This window comes from Saccoglossus kowalevskii, chromosome 5 (assembly GCF_978046115.1).
Source record: "Saccoglossus kowalevskii chromosome 5, keSacKowa6.1, whole genome shotgun sequence".
Classification (NCBI taxonomy): domain Eukaryota; kingdom Metazoa; phylum Hemichordata; class Enteropneusta; family Harrimaniidae; genus Saccoglossus; species Saccoglossus kowalevskii.
Window position 1 is genome coordinate 27,911,044 of NC_140645.1, and position 21,950 is coordinate 27,932,993.

General features: G+C 33.9%; 1 protein-coding gene across 1 annotated transcript; it reads left to right on the forward strand.

The window, feature by feature from the left end:
- Positions 1-5,111: 5,111 nt before the first annotated feature.
- LOC144346742 (sialate O-acetylesterase-like) lies at positions 5,112-18,458 on the forward strand. Its single transcript, XM_085499658.1, has 11 exons — positions 5,112-5,233; positions 7,112-7,297; positions 8,063-8,212; positions 9,579-9,760; positions 10,422-10,560; positions 11,437-11,629; positions 12,382-12,467; positions 13,050-13,189; positions 16,063-16,220; positions 16,595-16,787; positions 17,489-18,458. Exons 1-11 carry the CDS (start codon positions 5,218-5,220, stop codon positions 17,729-17,731), a joined length of 1,686 nt encoding a protein of 561 aa, XP_085355784.1. The 5' UTR covers positions 5,112-5,217; the 3' UTR covers positions 17,732-18,458.
- The last annotated feature ends 3,492 nt before the right edge of the window (positions 18,459-21,950 follow it).

Here is a 21,950-nt window from a genome sequence, read left to right on the forward strand (position 1 = left end):
AACGCACGAGGTCGATTGAGCTACCTCGTGTGTGTGTGTGTGATATAATTTCGTTGCGAAGGTGAGTCAGGCAACGCAGTCGAATAAAAAGGTCACGTCGGGTTTTCACACAACTAGTCGCCCGTTGCAACAGCCAGTTGCCTCGTTTATATAGTTCGTCGTAATGGATCCTGACGCTTTGACCTTTGTACATACATTAAACAATGTTTTGTTTTTGGTGTTTTCTTTAAATTTACATTATTTATACGATCATTTTCGGTTAGTTTCAATCTTCAACATTTGTACAATCTAAAACAAATAAATCCACCTTTAATTTGATTTGTACACATTTGCTACGCAAGGTTCGTGTATTAGCTCTAATTTTGACAATCGTAAATCGTTAAAAATATCTAATACTTAATGAAAAGCTTATTATTTTGGAACGGATACATTATTTTAATTGTATGGTAATTAGTATTGGAGTCCATATTTTTGAAAGTAAACAACTTTGCCGTTTAGATTTTTTATGTATTAACTAGCGCCAAATTAGAAACTTTTGTTTTATATACATTTGTGTCAGGAGTTTCAGAAAAACAATTGTATAAAGCCAATTATTGTCAATTTATGTATTTATATGGTAATTTAATATTATTCTGCACTACAGGCATTATACTTGGAGTTCAAACGTTGAGCAATCTTTCAGGTTATTTTTGTGATTTATATGTAGTATACTGTATTATGAAATATTGTATGTATCCCGTGTATGTATCTGAGCTTCATTTCCCCATAAAACCATTTCAATATCTAACATTATCTATATTTTTTCGCCTTACTCTCTTCTGTAAAAGAATGCTTTAATAGTCAAACATCTTTCATTGTGAAGAGCAAACCCACAGAAATTCAAACTCGATTTTTGTAGAAATTTAGATCTGTAAATTAGTATCCATATAAAATAGAATTAACTTATTAAAGTTACTGGTATCATAGTACAAACAATCATCATTACCATTTATTATTCTGGAAACGATTGAAATCGCGCTGTAAAGAATGAGCGATACTATATTATTATTAAACGGGTGATTTTGGTGTTATTTCGTGACGAGTCGCGCTTGCAACCTTTTGAATTTTCCCCATGTAACACGACCTTGGCCATGCTCGATTCAAATTATCATACCACATTTTCAGTTTCGATGCCGTGTTGGTTTGAGACGCAATTTAAAAAAATAATTTAATCTTCGCTAAGCAATGGTCACTTATAAAGTGCGCCCTCTTTGGTGATTTTACTTCTCGCATTCGTTGTTTTATTTCTACCGTCATTTGTTTAGGCAAACTTTGTTGTTCGCAGTCTTAAATACACCAGCTCTTACCGAAGTCTCATACGAAGTCAAAATATTTATTAGTCAAATTATTTATTAACTATTAGTGCTGTGCATCACGTAAGGTAATATTTGGAGCCATTTTCACCATACAACAGTGAGCAAAGATCAGAAATAATTCACATATTCAAACCCAGAAACAATGAAACTACAATTGATTGCACACAATTGTGCAAATCAGTATCTAATACACCATAGTGGCTGGCCCACCAAAATAGCAAAGTGTGAATTATACAATGAGTGGTTTTTAAACACAAGTCACCGGACTGTTATATTACTACTAAATACAACCCGCATACATACTGAATACATACTGTGGCCTATAAGTAATCCCGAGTTTCGTAATAGCGTCATGGGCGTCAAAAAAAACCCAGAAGTTAAAGAAGTAAAGAAATTGATCTCGAGTATAGGGCCGCAATCACAATACAGCGACCTATCAATAAGAGTATGGTTTTAAATATATATATATATACTTATACTAAAAGAAAATCTAGTATTTGAAAACAAAATTGGTGTTTTAATTTGATTTTTATTTTCAATATGCACAGCCATACTAAAACTCATATAAGTGTTACATAGAAATTAAAATCACTCATTTACAGATGTAATTGATTCATAAATTCACCAATGTGCATGGTTGCATTTAAGTACGCGGTAGAAAAGTAACACTCACTGGTAGAAGACGGGGAAGAAGGGGAAGGAGGCAATATACGGCATATTTAACAGTCACTTGAACAGTTGTTACAATAGACTTGGATACATTCTGCTTCTGCAAATAGAAACAGACAAATGACTACAAAATACATTAAAACACACCATCTCAAAAGCCTTTGCTTTAACATTAAAGGGCTCACCCCAACTAAAATCGTGTCAATAAAACTTGACAGTTAAAAAAAACAAATTACTTTGTTGGACACTACTTCATCTTCATATTTCACAATCCACATCCTTATATTGAAATCTGTTTCAAGACATTTTGAGAATATGTTTAAGAAGTATAACAATACAACGACTAGATTTGGTGTCACAGTTTGCTCCCAGCTCAAATTGAAATATTGATAATGAATGATCGTTGGAGGGCCCAACACTTTACGGAATAATTTCTACCACTGTAACAATACGTTTGATTTCCATGCTCAATTTACATATGATTGTATATATGGTAATAAAATAGTGAAATAATGTCTCCCTGGACAAGATATTATGCACTCATCAGTATAGCCTAATCTCTAGTTCAGATTATTTGAAACATTTGATACTATTAATACAAAACAAATCTATAACTGTTCCTTCCATTCATATGTATTTGAATAAATGAATGAATGAATGCATATTCAAGATTTTGTGAATCAAGCCTCGACACTGGCATCAATAAAATGATTCCCTCATGTAGAATACTTTGATGTGCTGTTTAGTAATATTCTCGTGGAGCGAGTGGCACGGGCACATGAAGAGGGACAGAAGAAAAAGTAAATAGAACGTACACAGAATGTGTGAATATCGAAGGAACCACTAGTTCAACTTCATTTACGCACTCGTATAGGGTATATGGTTCGTAAAAGCTGTGCTATGCAATAGAAATAGGTTTAAGAATTTGTTGTATTGATATTTAAATGATATCAATACAATTTTAAAACGATGTTACCAGAATTACGTTCTCATGTCCCAACAAATATAAGCGTTATGAATATAACGATAATTTTTCCTAATAATTTTATAGTGGTAGTTGTGAAAGTTGCAAACAGCGCTTCGCGTTTTGTAATTAAAGTGATTTTCGATAGCCATGTTTATTTCACTGTGAAATTTAACTACATGTAGAAGTTGTGAAAAGGCATTTTCATTAGGGAATTCACTCTAATTTGAATAAACACTGATTAAATATCATATCATGTATTCAGGTCACATACTTGAACTGCCACATTCAATGACTGCTGGTGGACTTGAATATCTTGAATATAATGAGTGTAACACAAAAACAAGATATGGACAGACTGGTGTTCGCTGCACCATAAAACAAAGTATTCAGTGTTTACGAGGAAAGAATTTGCAGGCCACAAACCAACAGAAATGAACACACCGGACAGTTTTTTTTATTCAAACCACACACCACATATCGTCAATTGTATGATACACGACGTCAATAGGACAACAACAAGTTGGCTAGTGTAATGCAGAATACGATGGAAAAGGGAGAAATAATGGGAAAAAACAATCACAGAGTACACAAAACCACCCAAGTACAGCCATGTACATTCCATAATCCTGCAATAAATTGTTGATTTTGCTGACACTAAGCGTGACAAACCGAGACGGCAAATATCCACATAGAATCGTGACGTTGAACTGTAAGGTCGCATAAATGCACGCCATTGTGGAATACAATAACAACAAAAATTAATTAATTTCGACAAAGAAAGTAATTAATTTCGATTAAAAAAATGTGCCATGATTATATGATAAATCGGTTATCGCCCAATATCGGCGCTTGGTGTGGTCGTATCGCCGCTCGTGTTATTTGAACAGCATCACACTCGTCGAAGACGATAGGATCTCACCAAGCGTCGATACTGAGCAATGACCTCATCATATTGTGAACACGTACATACACTTCACATTCTGAGGCTACGCGTGGCGGAAGTCAACATGAAGTTGACTGATTGTAAATCATGATGTACAACCATGTATTTCATTTTTTCGACAAACTGCGAAATTTGTGAACAATTATCCAGGTTTTATAAACTATTGTTTTTGATCAATATGGACCAAGTTTATATCTTCGAAATGAATCAACGATGGAAATATATCAAGATGCGGTTATTGCCGATGTACAAACTAAAACCTGTTTATTGTAGAAGGCGTTGAGCGTAAACTATTTTTTAGGTATTTGTTTCCACCATGTAAAGAAACAAAAACAGGACGTGAATGATGTCTTGGCAAAGTAGCACCACCACGATTAATATTCAGACAACGATTGTCCATTTCATTTTGGACTTACCGCTGGCTCGTTGGAAGAAAATTTTGCATGACCATCTTCATTGCAAAGGGTTATTTTTGTGTCATAGACACTCCTCAAACACATGTCGACTAAGCGATTCTAACATTGCTTCCAGGGTTTCCAATATTTACACATATTACTATTGTGATTTTAAAAACGATTAGAAATGTTGAAAGGGAATGTCATTTAAAGCGATTTTCCTAGCGATTTCCGTTAACTGAGAGCTTATACAATTTTGCATAACGCCAATGTAATTATCTTTATTCATATTGTTGAATTCCTTTTCAATTACATGTACTCCTATGGTAAACTACTACAACCTTGACTCACGCCATTCAACTATTCAAGGTCATTAGTCAGACTAGTACTAATGTAAGAGTGAACACACTTCAAAGTAAATACCTACAAACGAATTATCAAGTTATTGAACTATTGTATTGCGAAACGATCCAAAATCTTTAATATTCAAAGCAAATTACCCACTGAACTGTGAAGGTTGTCTTAATTTACCGGAATCAAAATGCTATGTGAAATAACAAATCTATGAGTTTTAAGTAATAGTGTAGATCGGCCTATAGCTTCGGGGAATTAAATTTATTTTTGACCCACAGCGTATCTGGAAAACCGACAACTGTTCTATGGGAACCAGTGGCTATGTATAAAATGGTGTAAATGCACTGTTTACAAGCGAACGGCGAGAATAAGAGAACACCGTCGTTGGTGGCGCAGTCACGGCGCATTTGCAATTCATAGGAAAGGAATACGGATTGACCGATGTTAAAGTTCAAACGTTTTATTTGACGTGGGATACCCGCCATATTAGCACACCGTGCAGTCAGTTATTCTGTTGTGTTTTACTTTCACAGTATGGAGGAGGAAAATGGTAAGTTCAAAGCGGCCATCATAACTAGATTGGCAATGAAGTGTCAGGGACAAGTTACACGAATCAATTCGCAACGTATCGAGCACGGCGTGAGGCTTCAAGAGTTACCTAGTGTGTGTGGTATAATTGCGACGCTAAAGTGGGTCAGGCAAGGCAGCCGGGAAAAGCTTCATGTCGTGTTTTCGGGCAACCATTTACCAGTCGCAACAGCCAGTGCCCTTGTACAGTTCGTCGTATGTTGACCTTTTTTAACCTTTGTCCGCAATTGACACTCCCTGCTGTTTGTTTTCAACATCTCGGACCAGAACAAATTGTTTAGACTCGTGGTTAATAATTTATCATAGTATAATATAAGGTTCGCTACACATATTACACTGGGTGTCAAAATGTTGGGCAAAATTAAAGCTTTCAAGATGTAAATTAAATAATATATAATATATTACATGCAATCTTTGTGATTTATAAATAAACTGTAGTATACTATATCTGCATGCATCTAGCTTTCTTAATTTGAATTTAAGGAGAAGCTGCACCTGTATAGGTATCACACCGTTCTAACGTTATCTGAACAGTTAATTCAGTTTTCTAGTTCAATGAAACTGAACCATTCCTAATATTTACCATACTTTTCAAGTGTACTAATAAATGAACAATGAGCTTTATTTCCCACTAAAACTTTTTCAATATCTAACGTTATCTATATTTATTTGCCTTACTCATTTCTGTAAATTAAAGTTTTAATGATCGGACATTGCTTATTGTTCATTGTGTGGAGCAACACGACACAAATTTCGATTGATGTACAAACATTTAGATATGTAAATTAGTATCCATTTAAAAATAGATGGAACGCTCATCAAATTAACTTATCAAAGTATATAATATTTTAACATCGATTTAAATTGCACAGAAAAGAGTGGGCATTACAGTATTATTATGACCAAGCACTAAGCGAATGAGTCGCCTTATAAATTGCCCCCTGTAACACGATCTTCAGAGTCTCCATTATCGATTTAAATTTTCAAACCACGGTTTTAAGTTTCACCGTCACGTTGGTCATTTATTCGACTGTCACCTGTATGAAGTGCGCTCTCTTTGATTTTTTATCGATATAATTAATTATATGAAGTAAATTTATTACTATGTATAATGCACGTACTGGTTGTATAACCATTAAGGGACACATTATATGTGCTTGCATATATGTGTTACGATATTGTCGTACCATGATTAAGGTTATGTCATTATGACAACATTTGTACTGATGAATGTAACAATATTGTAGCTGTGACATCATTTTTTCCCTAAATTTCAAGCACATATCAACTATGGACGACTGAAACTGAAATGACAGTTCAAACTGAAAATACAGTTGATCAGTGTCCACAGCAAAATATCTGTCTACATCACCTGATTTAAATGTTGCGGACAAAAGTGGCTTCCCAGCATGTCTCAAAAGTACTGAAACAATATGTTTGAAATAACACAAATAATTTGATTCACAATTTACCCAGAAGAGTGCTTATCATTCACTAAAATGTTTAAAGACGGAATTACATAAATTGATTACTCACATTGAATTAAATGTAATATAGTTTGTGATTATTGGACACTGAATTTATGCTAAGTTTCTATTGTTGTCCATAGCTGTCAATAGTTAAAATTCGATAATATGCAATGTGTTATGTCATGAAATTGTTCTTTGTGCAAGTCGAAAAAGGATGTGTCTTCAAACTTGCATCACTACCAGTTGATAATTTCTTGAAGGTATATATGGTGTTTTAGTCATGGTGATTCATGTTGTGTGTACACTTAGGGTTGTGCATAAAAGCAGTTTATGCGGAATTTATCGATTGATACTTTTATTTTGTTTTTCAGATGATGTGGAAAACGATATGGATACAACAACACTGATACCTCCAAGTGGCACTGACAGAAGCAAGCAAAATTGGAAAGTTCGTTTGAAACGTATAACACTCACGACACGTGTTATATTCGTAGTGGCCGTCTGCATTTTTACTGTTGCATGCTTAATTTACTTTCTACATGGTGAAAGTCAGAAAGGTTTGTTGTATTATTATTGTTTTTTTTCAGAAGCACAAAACAAAATTCATGCTGTATATATATGCATACCTGATAATCCATAGCTCACAAATACACTTCAATTTAGTTCAACTTTGTTCCTGCATTGGATAAAAACTTTGTGCTTGTACAACATTATTATTAAATTAACATTTATTGTAACCTGCCTGTGTTGTTCAAATCTTAATGACATTTAACATGTGTTAACACTCTGTGGGACAGACTATATTATTGGGACAACTCTCTCATCACTTCCACATAACATACAATTGTCTATGTTCGCCATATAATTTTCTCTGCAAACCCAGAAAATCTAATTTAATGAAGGTTATATAGTTTTTGCGATATGGGATTGATTTCACTAATTCATATGATTGACAATCATCCAAATAAAGAAGATTTACATCGCCTACGGAACACAAAGACCTAATTCGAGGCACAATAACTACATGTCATACGTTTAAATATATAAACTTCATATACGGGCTTGTTATTAGGATATGACAAATTTCAATCTGAACACATAATTTTCAATGTCGTTATATTTCATCTCTAAATATATGTATCTGTATAGCATCACAAAATTGAAAGGACAGTACTGTTAAGGTCAAAACAAATTTGCTAAAGATTTCATTTCCCGTGCAACCATCTTGGTGCTCATAAATTCCGGCATAGTAGTTTTATTTTTGCATTCCACAAAACTACAAAAATTCTAAAACCGATTTTTTTTCTGTGTGTCATCTTTAGTATTTCGGCTGGCAAGTTACTATGGTGACCATATGGTTCTACAAATGAAGCCACATCATTCAATAATCTGGGGATATGGAGAACAAAATTCAGACATTGAGTTGAATTTGAATGGAACAATTTACACAGCGACAACATACATGCATCAAGGTAGGTTTTACATTGATGTGCAAAATAATGTTAAATTATTTTGAGGCATATTTTTTATATAATGATGTGTAAAAAGCATTTTAAATTTCGCATGGGGAATAGCAATACATGGGTCACCGACTTTCTGTAAGCAGCCACGGGCATTATTCGGCATACACTATGTTACAAACAATTTGCATATAACATAGGTATGTCGCATTTTAGCATAAAATACCACTGACGCATGCTTCATCCACAAACAGGTACAGGATCACAACGCTAAAAATATAGTGATTATTTTATTTATATTTCCCAAATTAAGCGCTGTAGTTAATTGTGTACTGTGCTGCCATAAACGCTTAACACCGCGGCTGTGGTTGTAAAAAATGACATGAACTTACCATCACATGTATCAAGATTAAAGTATTAGTTTAAAAAAAAACATTTTGTTCGCTTAATCACTTTGATGTGCTATGTGCGTTGCCGCTAAAGAGTGGGCGTAGCTCTGGTACGGAAAATTAAATATTTTGTGAATATAATACAATAGTTGCGCAGTTTCAGTGACGGGTCAATTGACATGCGCAATTCATCACATCAGTTAGCTGACCTATCAGCCAACCGGAAATTCTCGTTAATGTTAATGTTATTTTGTTATTATGTTTAATGAAATGATAACATTTTTCAAGAAACCGTAATTTTTTTTCCCTCTGAATATTGCTTTTATTTGACCAGAATGGTTTGTTTACATGTGTGTTAACTATTTCGTGGCATATTTCTGTGTTGATAAACCGCTAGTAATTTTACTTCTTACGCATAAAATCATCGCTCGGTTATACACGTGTTTTTGACATGATTTGTTGTTAGTAAAGTATAGATCGCGTCCTATTTGACAGTTACACAATCGTCGTAACGGTCCGAAGTTACGCGGTGTCATCAGAACGGGTTCGGAAGGTGTGAATTGCGCAGGATTAATCTCAAGTAGAGCGTAAATAGCGGCAACGCATATAGATCAAATGACAGTTAGTCGATGTTCATCCTGTGTTTGTAGGTCCATGCATACATATTGTTTCATATGTTGCGTGGTTACCTGCAGTTTAATCTGTTGCATGGTAAACTACAATTTGTTACATTGTGTGGGAACTTAGAGTTTCATATTCTGTGTGGTAACAATATTCATATGTTGTGAGATCGGAAAGGTGTAATGCGATTTTCTAACATAAAGTACGCTGAATTGGGGATATAAGGTCTGACGCCCGTGCCGTATGTGATTGCATAGACCATTACATTGATCAACATTATATTATAGTACATCAGTATTTGCACTGCGTATTCTTATGATGAACTCTAAATGTACGCATAATACACATGACAATGTCATATATTATAGGTACAGATGGTGAACAATGGCTATGGAAAATCACTTTAGATCCTATGCCGCCGAGCGGGCCAATCAGCATCACGATAACACATAACTCGTCTACTACTGATGAAATAACGCTAGATGACGTACTGTTTGGTGACGTGTGGCTATGTGGTGGACAGAGTAACATGGTTTTTACTGTGACTCAAGTACACATTATCTAATATTTATTTAACATAGACATAGATAATATGTAACGTAGTGAATGGCTGTGTTATTTTGTTCATCACCGGATATGTGTTTGGGACTCGGGTCTGTCTGCATAGCATATAATTTACTTCACATGTTGAATTATAATTTATAAATATGTTTCTAATGGTCAAATTTGTGGATCAATAATTCCGCATCACTATCACAGTGTAACGCTTGTTTATTGCTATTGAGAGTGGGTCCCACATGTCTCACACTGGACAGGGGGGCTCTTTCACTGCTAGAATGGGATAGACAAGACAATATAAATACACACACATCAACATATTAAGTTAAAGCTTCTGGTTTTAATACTTTTTAAAATAATTACAAGAAACAAAACACAGAATAATACAACGTACAAATTTACTAAAAAAAGGGATTCTCTAGGGAAGTGTAAAATTTTAATACACATAATACAATATACGTCTTCTATATTATTAATTTAAATCAAAAGTGTTCAATATTATTTTTATTGATTTGATATATAATTTGTTTAAAATTACACTTAAAAGATTACAATATTGTTCTCCTTTAATATCCCCCCCCCCATTATTCCCTTATCATCCATGACACATAATTGTTAATGTGCTGCAATGTGTTCTTTCTTGATATATGTAGGTTTTCAATGCAACAATCGAAGCACTCATATCTTCTGAATATCCACATATCAGATTATTTACAGCCAGTGAGATTCATTCGGAAACACCACAGAATGATTTAACATCAGTGAAACAACCTTGGTCAGTTCCATCACCTGGTAAGTGGCTCATTTTAGTATAGTAACTATTCAGTCGTCTCATCGTTGTATATATGTACCGCAGTGTTCATCTCATATTGATTTATATGAAGTTAAACACCTTACATTCATATACTTTGGTCTATTGCATAATGTGGTATGTGAGACATTTTGCCTAAGTGTGTTCCAACTCATGGTAAATGACACGTAACACAATGGTCAGACCCATCACATGCTTTAACACGTATTTTTTTGTTTCATCACGTACTATCTCATCATTCATCTTATGTTGGACTGTCAATCACAGATATGTGTCACAACGTCCTTTGTTCTATCTCATCACGTGGTTTCTGACGCAACGCAACTCACCTCACCGTTGAATTCTCATCAAGTGTCCTATCTTAAATTCGTCTTTTTCATTATATGGTTAATTATACATTCCATATTCGTATGTCCCATCCCGGGTTATTGACACAAACTACGTTCATTTGTCATGTTGCATGGTAAGTGGTACCACTTTATTTGGACAGTCAGACATGACAAGTGCTGCCATTGTTCTAAGTCAAATCTCATCACATGGAATTTTGAACTTACCATAATACAGTAATTGACACATTTTATCGTGTACGCCTCATCGCACTGTAAAGCACGCAACTAACAACTGTTAGATGGTAAGCGCCATATCATTTCTTTGTGAAACAAAAATTTAACTTTGCTGTTCATAAGTGTCTCATATAACTCTTCGATCTGACCCTATAAGAAACATACATTATCTTAATATGTATACCTTAGTTCATTGTGTTTCTTCATACGACCAAGTGAAACCGAACTAGATATCCTGATCAGATTTTCGGTTACCCTTTTTTTATAACATTGAATAAACTTTTCTTCGAGCAGCGACGGTTTCCGGTGGACCAAAGAAGTATTTTTCAGCCACGTGTTGGTTCTATGGTCGTAATCTTTACGACTACCTTAGGTATCCTATTGGTTTAATAGTCAGCAGTTATGGAGGAACACCAGTGGAGGCATGGTCTTCCCAAGATGCTTTGGGTGTGTGCAACAGTACTCAATTGCCGGACGGAAACAGCAGGTGCATATTATAATACAAAGTTTTTACTGGGTCTAACGACAGACTATTCCTTTTCAAAATGAAGAGGTCCATTATTTTACTGAAAATGTAACTCTCATTTCGTTTATGACAAAGCATACATTTAAATAAATGAAAGAACTGGTGAAAATATAGTAATGACGGTTTTCAAAACACATTTTAACAATTACCTCGAGTCATGTAAACCGATACATTTTGTTGACATTTAAAGTGTAATAACATCGACATGTTGCATTATACAATACCTTCGTTAAACTTCCCATGATATGATTGCAATTTTGGAGATTGTTACTCTGACAAAGGGAAAATAACCGCATAACCATGCGTGGTTGTGTTATTTTTGAAATCCGGTTTCTTTTGTTGTTTGACAAATCATTATTTTTTTCAAAAGAGTTACCGATTGAGGCTTTCTTTACAATATAAATACTATATTCTGCAATGACTATTAAAAAAAATATTCTCATAGAAACAAAATGTATATCAAGGTTTATATCTTGAGGCATCTACAAAAACCTGAAAGAGCGACCGTCATTACCACTAATATTGTTACACAATAATTTTTTTATAAAAATAACTGTACGATTTTTAAATGAACCATTCCACGCCGAACCGCTGTGTTCTCGTTTGATTTTTTAATAGACCTGTATATTTATTTTAACCATAATTATTTCACCTTGTAACACAAAAACATACATTATAAAATAATTTTCCACATTTATTATGCAATACAAAAGTGACGCCAAAGCTGACAGTGTACTGTGGAATGCTATGATATATCCATTACTGAATATTACAATAAAAGGAGTAGTTTGGTATCAAGGTAAGAAATGTTACATTGTCGTTTTCACGAAAAATGTGCTTAGGTGTCATGAGTTGCGTGGGGAACACGTTTGCCAAGTCAGGAGGCCATGACTTTTTTTCCCTCTGCAGTTATATACCTTGGCTTTTGACCTCTAAATGTGGCACAATTTTTATTCACACAATAAAAAGTGTGTCAATTTTGAAATAGTTTTTGTGTTGTTTTATCATTATTTTATATAGTACAACAGCACATAAACCCATGCTGTGACCTTGCTCGTTTGTCGCCTAATGTTCTGTCGTATGGGTGACATACAAAACATTTTGACCTGTACCTGTACCTGTCTGTACCTATTTTTGCCTTCGATTTGCAACCCATTCGTATATTTTAGAATCTCAATAAAGATATTATAAATAATAAATAAAAATTGCGTTAAAGCTTAAATCCATATTAATTGTATTCCGAAATACCATCACCCAATTCATAAGTTACATACAGTTGTATGAAAATAATTAAATTTAAACTCGAAATAAATCCTATTGTATTTAAGAATGCTATGATACGTTCATTACTGAATTAATTTAAGTACACTTATATTCACAGGAGAATCAAATACAATACATGGTATTAAACAAGATTCCTATTCTTGTACCTTTCCTGCAATGATAGCTGACTGGAGAGACAAGTTTTACATTGGTACTGGAGGAGAAACAGATAAACTCTTCCCATTTGGATTTGTACAGGTGAAAAAAACTATCAATAGTATTAGTTGCGTAGAAGAGAATATATTATATCTCAATATAAAATATTACGAACATTGTGTATCAGATCCCAGATTAGTTAGACAATTTTTTCTTCTATCAGAAATTTTGAAAATTTGTTAAAATCATCGAATATATTTTTTTATATCCCATTCTATATTCATATGAAAAGAATATGTAATTAATTCATGTTGCCCGCAGCAGGAAGGCGAATTGTCGGTGTTTTCACAACCATGTTAATGTACAAATTTGTCATCAGTTGTGATATGTTTTACTCAGAGCAGTGGACAACAACCATTGAATCAGAGCCCATCCAAAGGGACAGTACGAATATTACAACCAGCGATTTATTGTCGTTTTAGTTAGGCAATCAGGTCGCAAATCATAATCACGTTCTACATAGGGTAGAACGTTCCAAACCTCGGCAAGCGTTCGCGCTTTTGGTCGCGCTCGTTTTCAACATTATATAAAGAGACTAGGTTTGATTTCATCTTCGTTCACACCGCGTACCCCTGATTTGTACGCAAATTTTATTTATGACAATGGTAAAGAATGGTCGAACGCCAATAAAAGTAGCCTCCATAGTTCAATAGTAAAATAGTATATCGGTATTTTGCCATGTTCGATAATTGTTCGTGAATCACAGACTTAAATGAATAGTTATATCGACATGTTGGAAACATTGCTTGATCGAGCATGTTGTCCAAACGTGTAAGCCGGACTTGTAAGCGTTGAGTGTATGCACAATTTCGACGGAAAATGATACATTGAGTAATTTTCTATTGTAAAAAGAACATTATATTTTATTTCGTAATTTGTTTGTCAAGGATTAAGTAATAAATTGTGAGGCTAATATCCGTATACAACCATGAAGAAGATGTATTTTGTTCGAACATGATTATATAATGGCCGTTTTCAATCATAGACGGTTTTATACCTTGTCCAAATTCATGTTTTTACATGGCCAAGTGTGACCGACTATGCTACCAAATACTAGATCAAAAAATAGTACGCACATTGAACGAGAAATTGTTGATCATATGTGCTATATGGCGAACACTTATTGGTCAGTTGAAAACCTCCTGTCATACCTCGTATATTTTCTAAAAAACCGTGGTTGTGTCATTTAAGTGTTAGACAAATAACATATTTTCCGCTTCGTACGATGCTGTTATATTGGCCTAGCAACTGATTGCTAGTCGCATGAAACAGGTCAAGCTTTGCTTTAAAATGGCGCTATATTGCGAGTATGCCAGGTACCGGGCGTTACATTCCAGATGGATTTCTTGTATCTGTTCCACGTTTTCATTGTCCAACTATATAAAGAATATCCTTCTTGCAGTCCCTTGATGAAGACACTGATTTGTTACGCCTTGATCCTAAACATGGTTGAACTCTGGTGACCTTGCCCTTTGTTGTATAATATTATTCCCTTTATCATTGTTTGTTTCAATATGAATATGCATTGCCAAAATTATTATTTATTACAAACAAGTTTTAGGATTGAAACACCAGTGGGAAAGCAGTCAATCGAATGTCCTTGATTGATGTAAATATCTTAAAAAATATTGGTGCCTAATTTGTTTACTTATTTTTAGGAACATAATTTTCAGCCTTATTCAAAGTAATTTTAGTATAAAAACAACTGCTTCATTTCAGAAAAAAGTGCTGCGTTTACACGTGAATCGATCCAGAAAACATTCAAGATAACCGAAAATGTTAGCTGGCTTTTGCCCAAGTATTTTGTACAGGTGTCTGTCAAAAATATTTACCAAACTTTGTTGCAATTTAACCGATTCTTTGAAAGAACCTTTTTACTCTAGTGATTTCTGTAATGTTGCAGAATACGGCTTGCCCGATGCCTTCAACTCATCTGTGCTAACACTATTGATAATGTGAGAGTTATATTCTATTAGCCAAATATATCTACTTAAAATTCTTAAATTACAATATCATGCAATGTTATAGCATAATGTTTGATGCAAGGAAATGTCCACTACAAAGCAGAATACCTATATAAGGTATTTTTCATGCATAATAAATTCAAGTATTAAAACTGACATGTGACTGGTGGTGACATAATGTGGCAAATAACATAACATGCTAGTCGCCACAGTGGCTAATGATTATCATGATCAAGCGCAAACAGTGTTATTTTGTCATCGATCGTACTATAACCGGGAGAAGTTCAGGATCTACAAATCGTTCGAAGATTTCCAATTATGTTTCGACGGCAATTTCCGAAACAACTTCACTTGGTTCCACGTTGACCCTGTTTTTCGCGATTGGAATATAAGGCATTCAACACCTTTCACAATCGTTTGTGTTGAATTTAAGACCTTTTGCTTCCACAAAGTGCAGGGAACAAACGTACGTGTCCTGGTGTCGACCGAATTTGCCTACCCGAGAGCAGGCACCGATCCAACGCTATCCATAACGTGTTTTAAAACAAGCTTCCCATTAGGGAAAAATCAACACGAGAGCCTTCTATGAACAAAAACACTCAAAGTATACAAGTATTAATAGTTCTATAGCAACACAACGACGCTAGTGGTATTCTAAAATTACGAGTCTAAGTAATGCGCAAAAAAATTTGAGTTTAATACAAAACATGTCTGATTTTTACCTCTGGCTGCAATATTACTAATAACTAATTTTATCTAAAAATTATTGTTCATATCTGGTTTTGTACTGACCCACAGTTCCTCTATAGAAGTACTGTGGCTGACCAAAAACACTATGTATTTTATAGTGGGCTGACCTTGGCTACCGACCTTGGCTTTACATGCGTAATTTAAACAAATGCATAGTTAATCCTTACAAGTACAATACTTTGACTCATTTTTTTGTTATAGATTTCTACTAACAACGACAAACCATGGGTTGTTGATGGTTATCCTGCAATTCGTTGGCATCAGACTGCCAACTATGGTTATGTACCCAATGAGAAAATGCCAAACGTCTTTATGGCAGTTGCCATGGATTTACCGGACCCTACATCCCCGTATGGACCGTAAGTTTTATTGGATATATACATGCACTGTAAATTGTGTGATGTTAGCAACCCACTTTACTGAACACACCTAACACTGGCTATACCACTTTATAAGATATATTTTGCCACAACACTTACACTTTTGTGCTTGTGCGATACATTTTACTAAGTGGACACTTTTGTGCTTGTGCGATACATTTTACTAAGTGGACACTTTTGTGCTTGTGCGATACATTTTACTAAGTGAACACTTTTATGCTTGTGCGATACATTTTACTAAGTGGACACTTTTGTGCTTGTGCCATACATTTCACTAAGTGAACACTTTTCTGCTTGTGCGATAGATTTCACTAAGTGGATAATGCAATTCTATTGTTTACTGTTGAATGCAGAGTGCACCCGAGGTACAAACAAGATGTAGGATATCGTTTAGCATTGGCTGCAAAGGCAATTGCGTATAATGATACAAATGTCAAATATGCTGGACCATTCCCAAGTAATATAACAGTGGTGTTATCTGGAGATGCAATAAATGTTATATACGATAGTAAGCATATCCGAGTGAACCAGGATTCTGGGTTTGAGGTAAGTTAAATTAAAATGAGTTAGATTCTTAACTGTTCTAAAATGATGCAAACAAAAATATCTGTATCAAGTTATGTGTATGAAATGTCTGCAGCCATTTTAGCGATCTCTTAAGAAAACATTAAATAATAAGATCAAAAAATTGTATGTTCAAATAATTGAATTTGACATCTTTTAAAAACAAAATTGACGTCATTATTATTATACATCTTTTCCATCCAATTCAAAAAGTTTAGAACAGAATCAGCCAACTTCTTTTTGTGGAGTCCGGTCAAACCTGGTGGCAGCCATGTTTGTTTTTATAATGAGAGGACGCTCACGCGCGTAATCATTCCATATTTGGAAATCGAATTTCCTATGGAAGTATGAAAATACCCCGTAAAATACCGCAAAATTCCGGCACGCTGTAACTTGTGGCGTTACGGTGACAAATGTATAATAATATAAGTTATTCAAAGTCATAAACTAGAAATTAGCATGGCTTTGAGTTCAATATAATACGCGCATGTAGCAAAATCATTTCGATTTAACGATTATAATAACAAAGTCACAAAAACAAAACTGGTCATATATAGACATAATAAAAACACTGGCCAAAACGTTAGACGTACTGAGTGAAAAACAAACACAAATCAAAAGTTCAAAACACAATATTAAATACACGCACTCAAATACATCATTTGAATATGGTTTCTATGCAGGTGTGCTGTTCATCAACAAACAACTGTACAGACTTATCAAATGACTGGTTACCTGCTCCTATCATATCCACCATTGATAAAGATGGAATTCAAATCTCTACAGTGTTTTGTGATGCTGCGACATTGCAAGCTGTACGTTATGCGTGGAGGGATTATCCATGTTCTTACAAACAATGTACCATATATGACAATGACAGTAATTTGCCGGCACCTTTGTTTGTATTTTCACTCAAAGGAAAGTAATTAAACAATTGTGGACTACCTTTGTGTAAATAACGATGGTTACGATTACACAAACGTTCCCATGTTTGGCAAACATGGTTGATGTGGAAATTTAAGTGCCTACAATGAATGATTTTGGATGTGGAACATTGGCTACAACTAAGATAGTTATTTTAAGTGTTATTGGTTTATATTCTGTGTAAAATATGTTTATTGCCTTGTTGTTTTTACTATAGCATATATTTTTGTCAAATGCTTTTTTTTTACATTTACATTTTGCAGATGGGTACACGGAAAAATATTGTAACAAACCCGCAATTCAATTTTGAAACCAAGCGATTGCAATTGAACCATATTGATTCAACTGCCACTAACGACACTAACGACTTGTTGTTAGGATAACTCATGGATAATATTACCCCCCTTGTTGTTGGCACCACTCGGGGATAATATTAACCCCCTTGTTGTTGGGACCACTCGGGGATAATATTATCTCCTATGTTGTTGGGACCACTCAGGGATAATATTATCTCCGTTGTTGTTGCTGGGACATTTCAGGGATAATATTATAGGGTCTTTGGCGTCAGAAAAAAAAACAAGGAAGAAATAGGAAAAAACTGATCCCAACTATAGAAGGCTAAATCAGAGTGACCTATTGATAAAAATGTGGTTAGATATTTATAAATAATGTATATATGTTATATTTATGCAGAAGAATGTTACCAAATAAAAGAAATTTCTCTATTCATTATATTATTATATTATAAGTATTTCACATTATCCAGTAAAACTAATTTGCTATATAATTTGCTCGATTTTCGTTGGTTTTTACTTTCAATATTCACCGGCATACTAAATACCCCAGAAGTGTTATATAATACTTTGAAACACTCAATTACAGATCCATAAATCCAATGTGCCCAGTTACATCAAGTAAGGGTTAGGCAACTAAAAGAGTAGAAAAAAATGGATGAAGAAGAAAGGACATGGCAGATTTGACAGTCACTTAATCCGCTGTTACACCTGGGTAAATTCTGTTAATGAAATTTGAAAATGAAGAAATGACCACAAAATACATTAAAGTACACCATTTCTAAGTGCCTTGCTTTTACATTAAATTGTCAACCCCAAATAAGATCGTGAGTGTCAACAATACTTGACAGTTACTATATACAAATTACTTTATTGGACAGTAATTGATCTTCATATGTTACATTCCACATCCTTATATTTAAAACTGCTTCAAGACATTTTTGGAGCATTACAATACAACGACTAACTTTGTTGGCACCTGTTTCCCCAATACAAATTTAAATATTGCCGGCAAAGATTAATATATCTTGTTCAGCATAATATTTATTCCCCGTCATCATATTCAATGGCTAGTTCTCAGAATCTCAACAGTAATACATACACAGTAGCCATATCGAATTTTGATTTGGCCACACCATTTCAAGCAACATAGTGTCTAAACAAATGACCCAGCAAACAATCAACACACATTCCACCCGCAACAAAAATTGTGTTCATAATTGAACAACTAAAAATATGCATGTTAAGTATTGCCGTTTTGTGTATTATCAGTATTTTGTCATAATAACAATGTCATTAATATTATTATTGTTGAAAATGAAATATTATTGAATCTGCAATTCCAGTTAAAATACAACGCGAGTTTCACTATATAAATTTCGTACCACTAAAACAGTTACATCGTACAGTAACTCCTCTTAGAGCCAAATAATAACAATGATGTGTATGCTGGCATGTTAATTATATGATAATCATATACAGTCTCGTTGTCAGGAAATGCACTATGCTTATCGATACCATTTATCCAAGGGCAATAGTGTTTACTAAACGTCATATACAAAATGAAAACATTAATTGCGGGTGAATAAAATAGTATGCGACACACAAAACGGCCAATTCAAAGGTCACTTATGAATGGAGTAGGGTGGCAAAAAGGTATATAAACTGAAAACCTTAGATATGATGACTGGATTTCTACAACACAGATATTCTATATAGACATCTGTCACGCCGGCACCACCAGTCTGGTTTGTGTGGATGCTTGTCATAGTCACTTCGTGAAATAATTTTGGTTTCTGGATGAATTATTCTAGATAGTTCATATTCATATGTTTATTAAACGTTTTTTTTTTCTTTAAGTGTATTCAATTACAGAGTACATTAAAACAGTGTATAGTTGTTTTAATCTCACAAAATTCAGGGCTAATTTTCTACGTAGGTTACTCAATTTTATGTTTGCGTATGTTTCGTATTTTTTTTTTCATGGGAAACCATTGTTATATTTATATATTACTAATGAGGTTAATGTAGTTCTGCAATCTCCTAAGGCAAACGAGAAAGAATCATAAAATACACTATAATAGAACTAGGTTACTACACGTCTGGACTATAGCACTCAACAACCGCAGAATACTATGAAATGTGATGCACAATACAGGTCATAAAAAGGTTATCTGTGAATGAGTGAATCCTAGCAACATGGGTCCATGTCCTATTCGGCTTTGATATTTAAATGACTTTCCTACAACTCGAACGCCTTTGGGCAAGCTATGTAATAGCCTCATCATATTCACATTTCTCTCAATTTGCATGCAGCGAATATATCCGATATTATTGTGTAATATTGTCTATGTTCAACGTTAAACGTAATGCAAATCCTAATACATTTACATCAATAATAACAGTTTGGGAATTTTCTGAACAGTAAACTTATTATAAAATGTTTTTGTAGTAAATTAACCAGCTTGTCTTCACGCAGACATTGAATCGTATGGCTCAGTCTTCTAACTAATCATAAGTTGTTTAAACCTTAAATTTTAAAATAATTAACGCATCAACCCCCATGTTGAATGAATGTAATTCTGTGCCCAGAATCAATATAATTAAATCTATTAAATCAGCTTATATACATGTCACATCCCGCAATTATTCATTTCGCACCGGTTTTATTAACGATTGAATATTGATGTCAATTTACAAAAAATATAAAAAAGCGAATAATTAAATTATTGATTCTAGCATATATAAAGTTCAACAATGGACTCTATGTACGTTAATCCGAGTATGTTTGTAAAAGACGTCACATTTGTTGACTCGAATTTGATTCACAGTTCGATCCAATAAAATCATTTTAAAATACCAATGATAACAAAACAATATAGATACGAACTTGAATTGTTTATATCGTATTTGCTTTTCTTGTTCATTTTCCTCACTGTTGACACAAACAAAGTGTGATAATATTACCCAAACACTCCATTCATCCATGTTTTGAGTCGAATAAAATGATAATCAAAATAAAAACAATAAAAACATGTTAATTTGTAAATACATAATAGTTACCAGAAAAAAAAAAGCTGTGATAACCGATCCCACACTTCCGTTTAATTGTTTGGTTCGTCTTTGTGATAATAGCATACTCTTTTATACATTTCATAAAAAGACATGTAAAACTCGTTTTGTTATCCCGACAGATAAACAAACAATCGTAAGCCGACAAGACATAACGGATGTGGTCTGTGTATCTTCAGTGTGACATGATAACGAACATAATAACTGTGCAAGAGTTCAGTTATGTTTGCTCTATATCTGTATTGTGTAATTTGATGGCAAGTTTTACCGAGAAACAATACAAGCGAACAAACGTCGCTGACGCTCTCATCTTGAATGCCATGGAATATTAGATTTGTTACAGGTCAATACAGAGGTCATAGATTAATACTATCATCGCCGACAAAATAAGATGGTGAATAACTTAAATACAAATTATTATTTTTTTCCTATTTTGCCTGTACTCATTATCTCAAACACATTGTGGGGCTGTAATTTTCCTTTCTTGGTTTTACATTGACTTCAATTTACTACTAGCGTATTCACGTTCGACTAATATTCTTAACTTTTATACCTGTTTATACTTATTATACTTTGTTTTTGTTATAGAAAATGTATTATGTTATTACAATGATAAAGTTCGATGCCTGAATGTGTTATTACAGGAGTAACTAAAATATATACATTATTCGTGAATATGTTTGACCCAACCGATCACAATGCAATGTATTGATGACATGTAATATAGTTTTATTTATATTTAATACACATTATTTCATTTTGAAAAAATGTATAACGTTAATATATTTCAGTGATGTTAAACTTTTAAATTAAAGAAAATATGAAATATTATATTCAATACAAAATACAACTTGGT

Excerpts from the sequence above, each read along its gene's own strand:
- LOC144346742 (XM_085499658.1), top strand. Across the intron at positions 12,468-13,049 it reads AGGAGTAGTTTGGTATCAAG|GAGAATCAAATACAATACAT; the intron begins GTAAGAAATGTT and ends TTATATTCACAG. Across the intron at positions 16,221-16,594 it reads CCTACATCCCCGTATGGACC|AGTGCACCCGAGGTACAAAC; the intron begins GTAAGTTTTATT and ends TGTTGAATGCAG.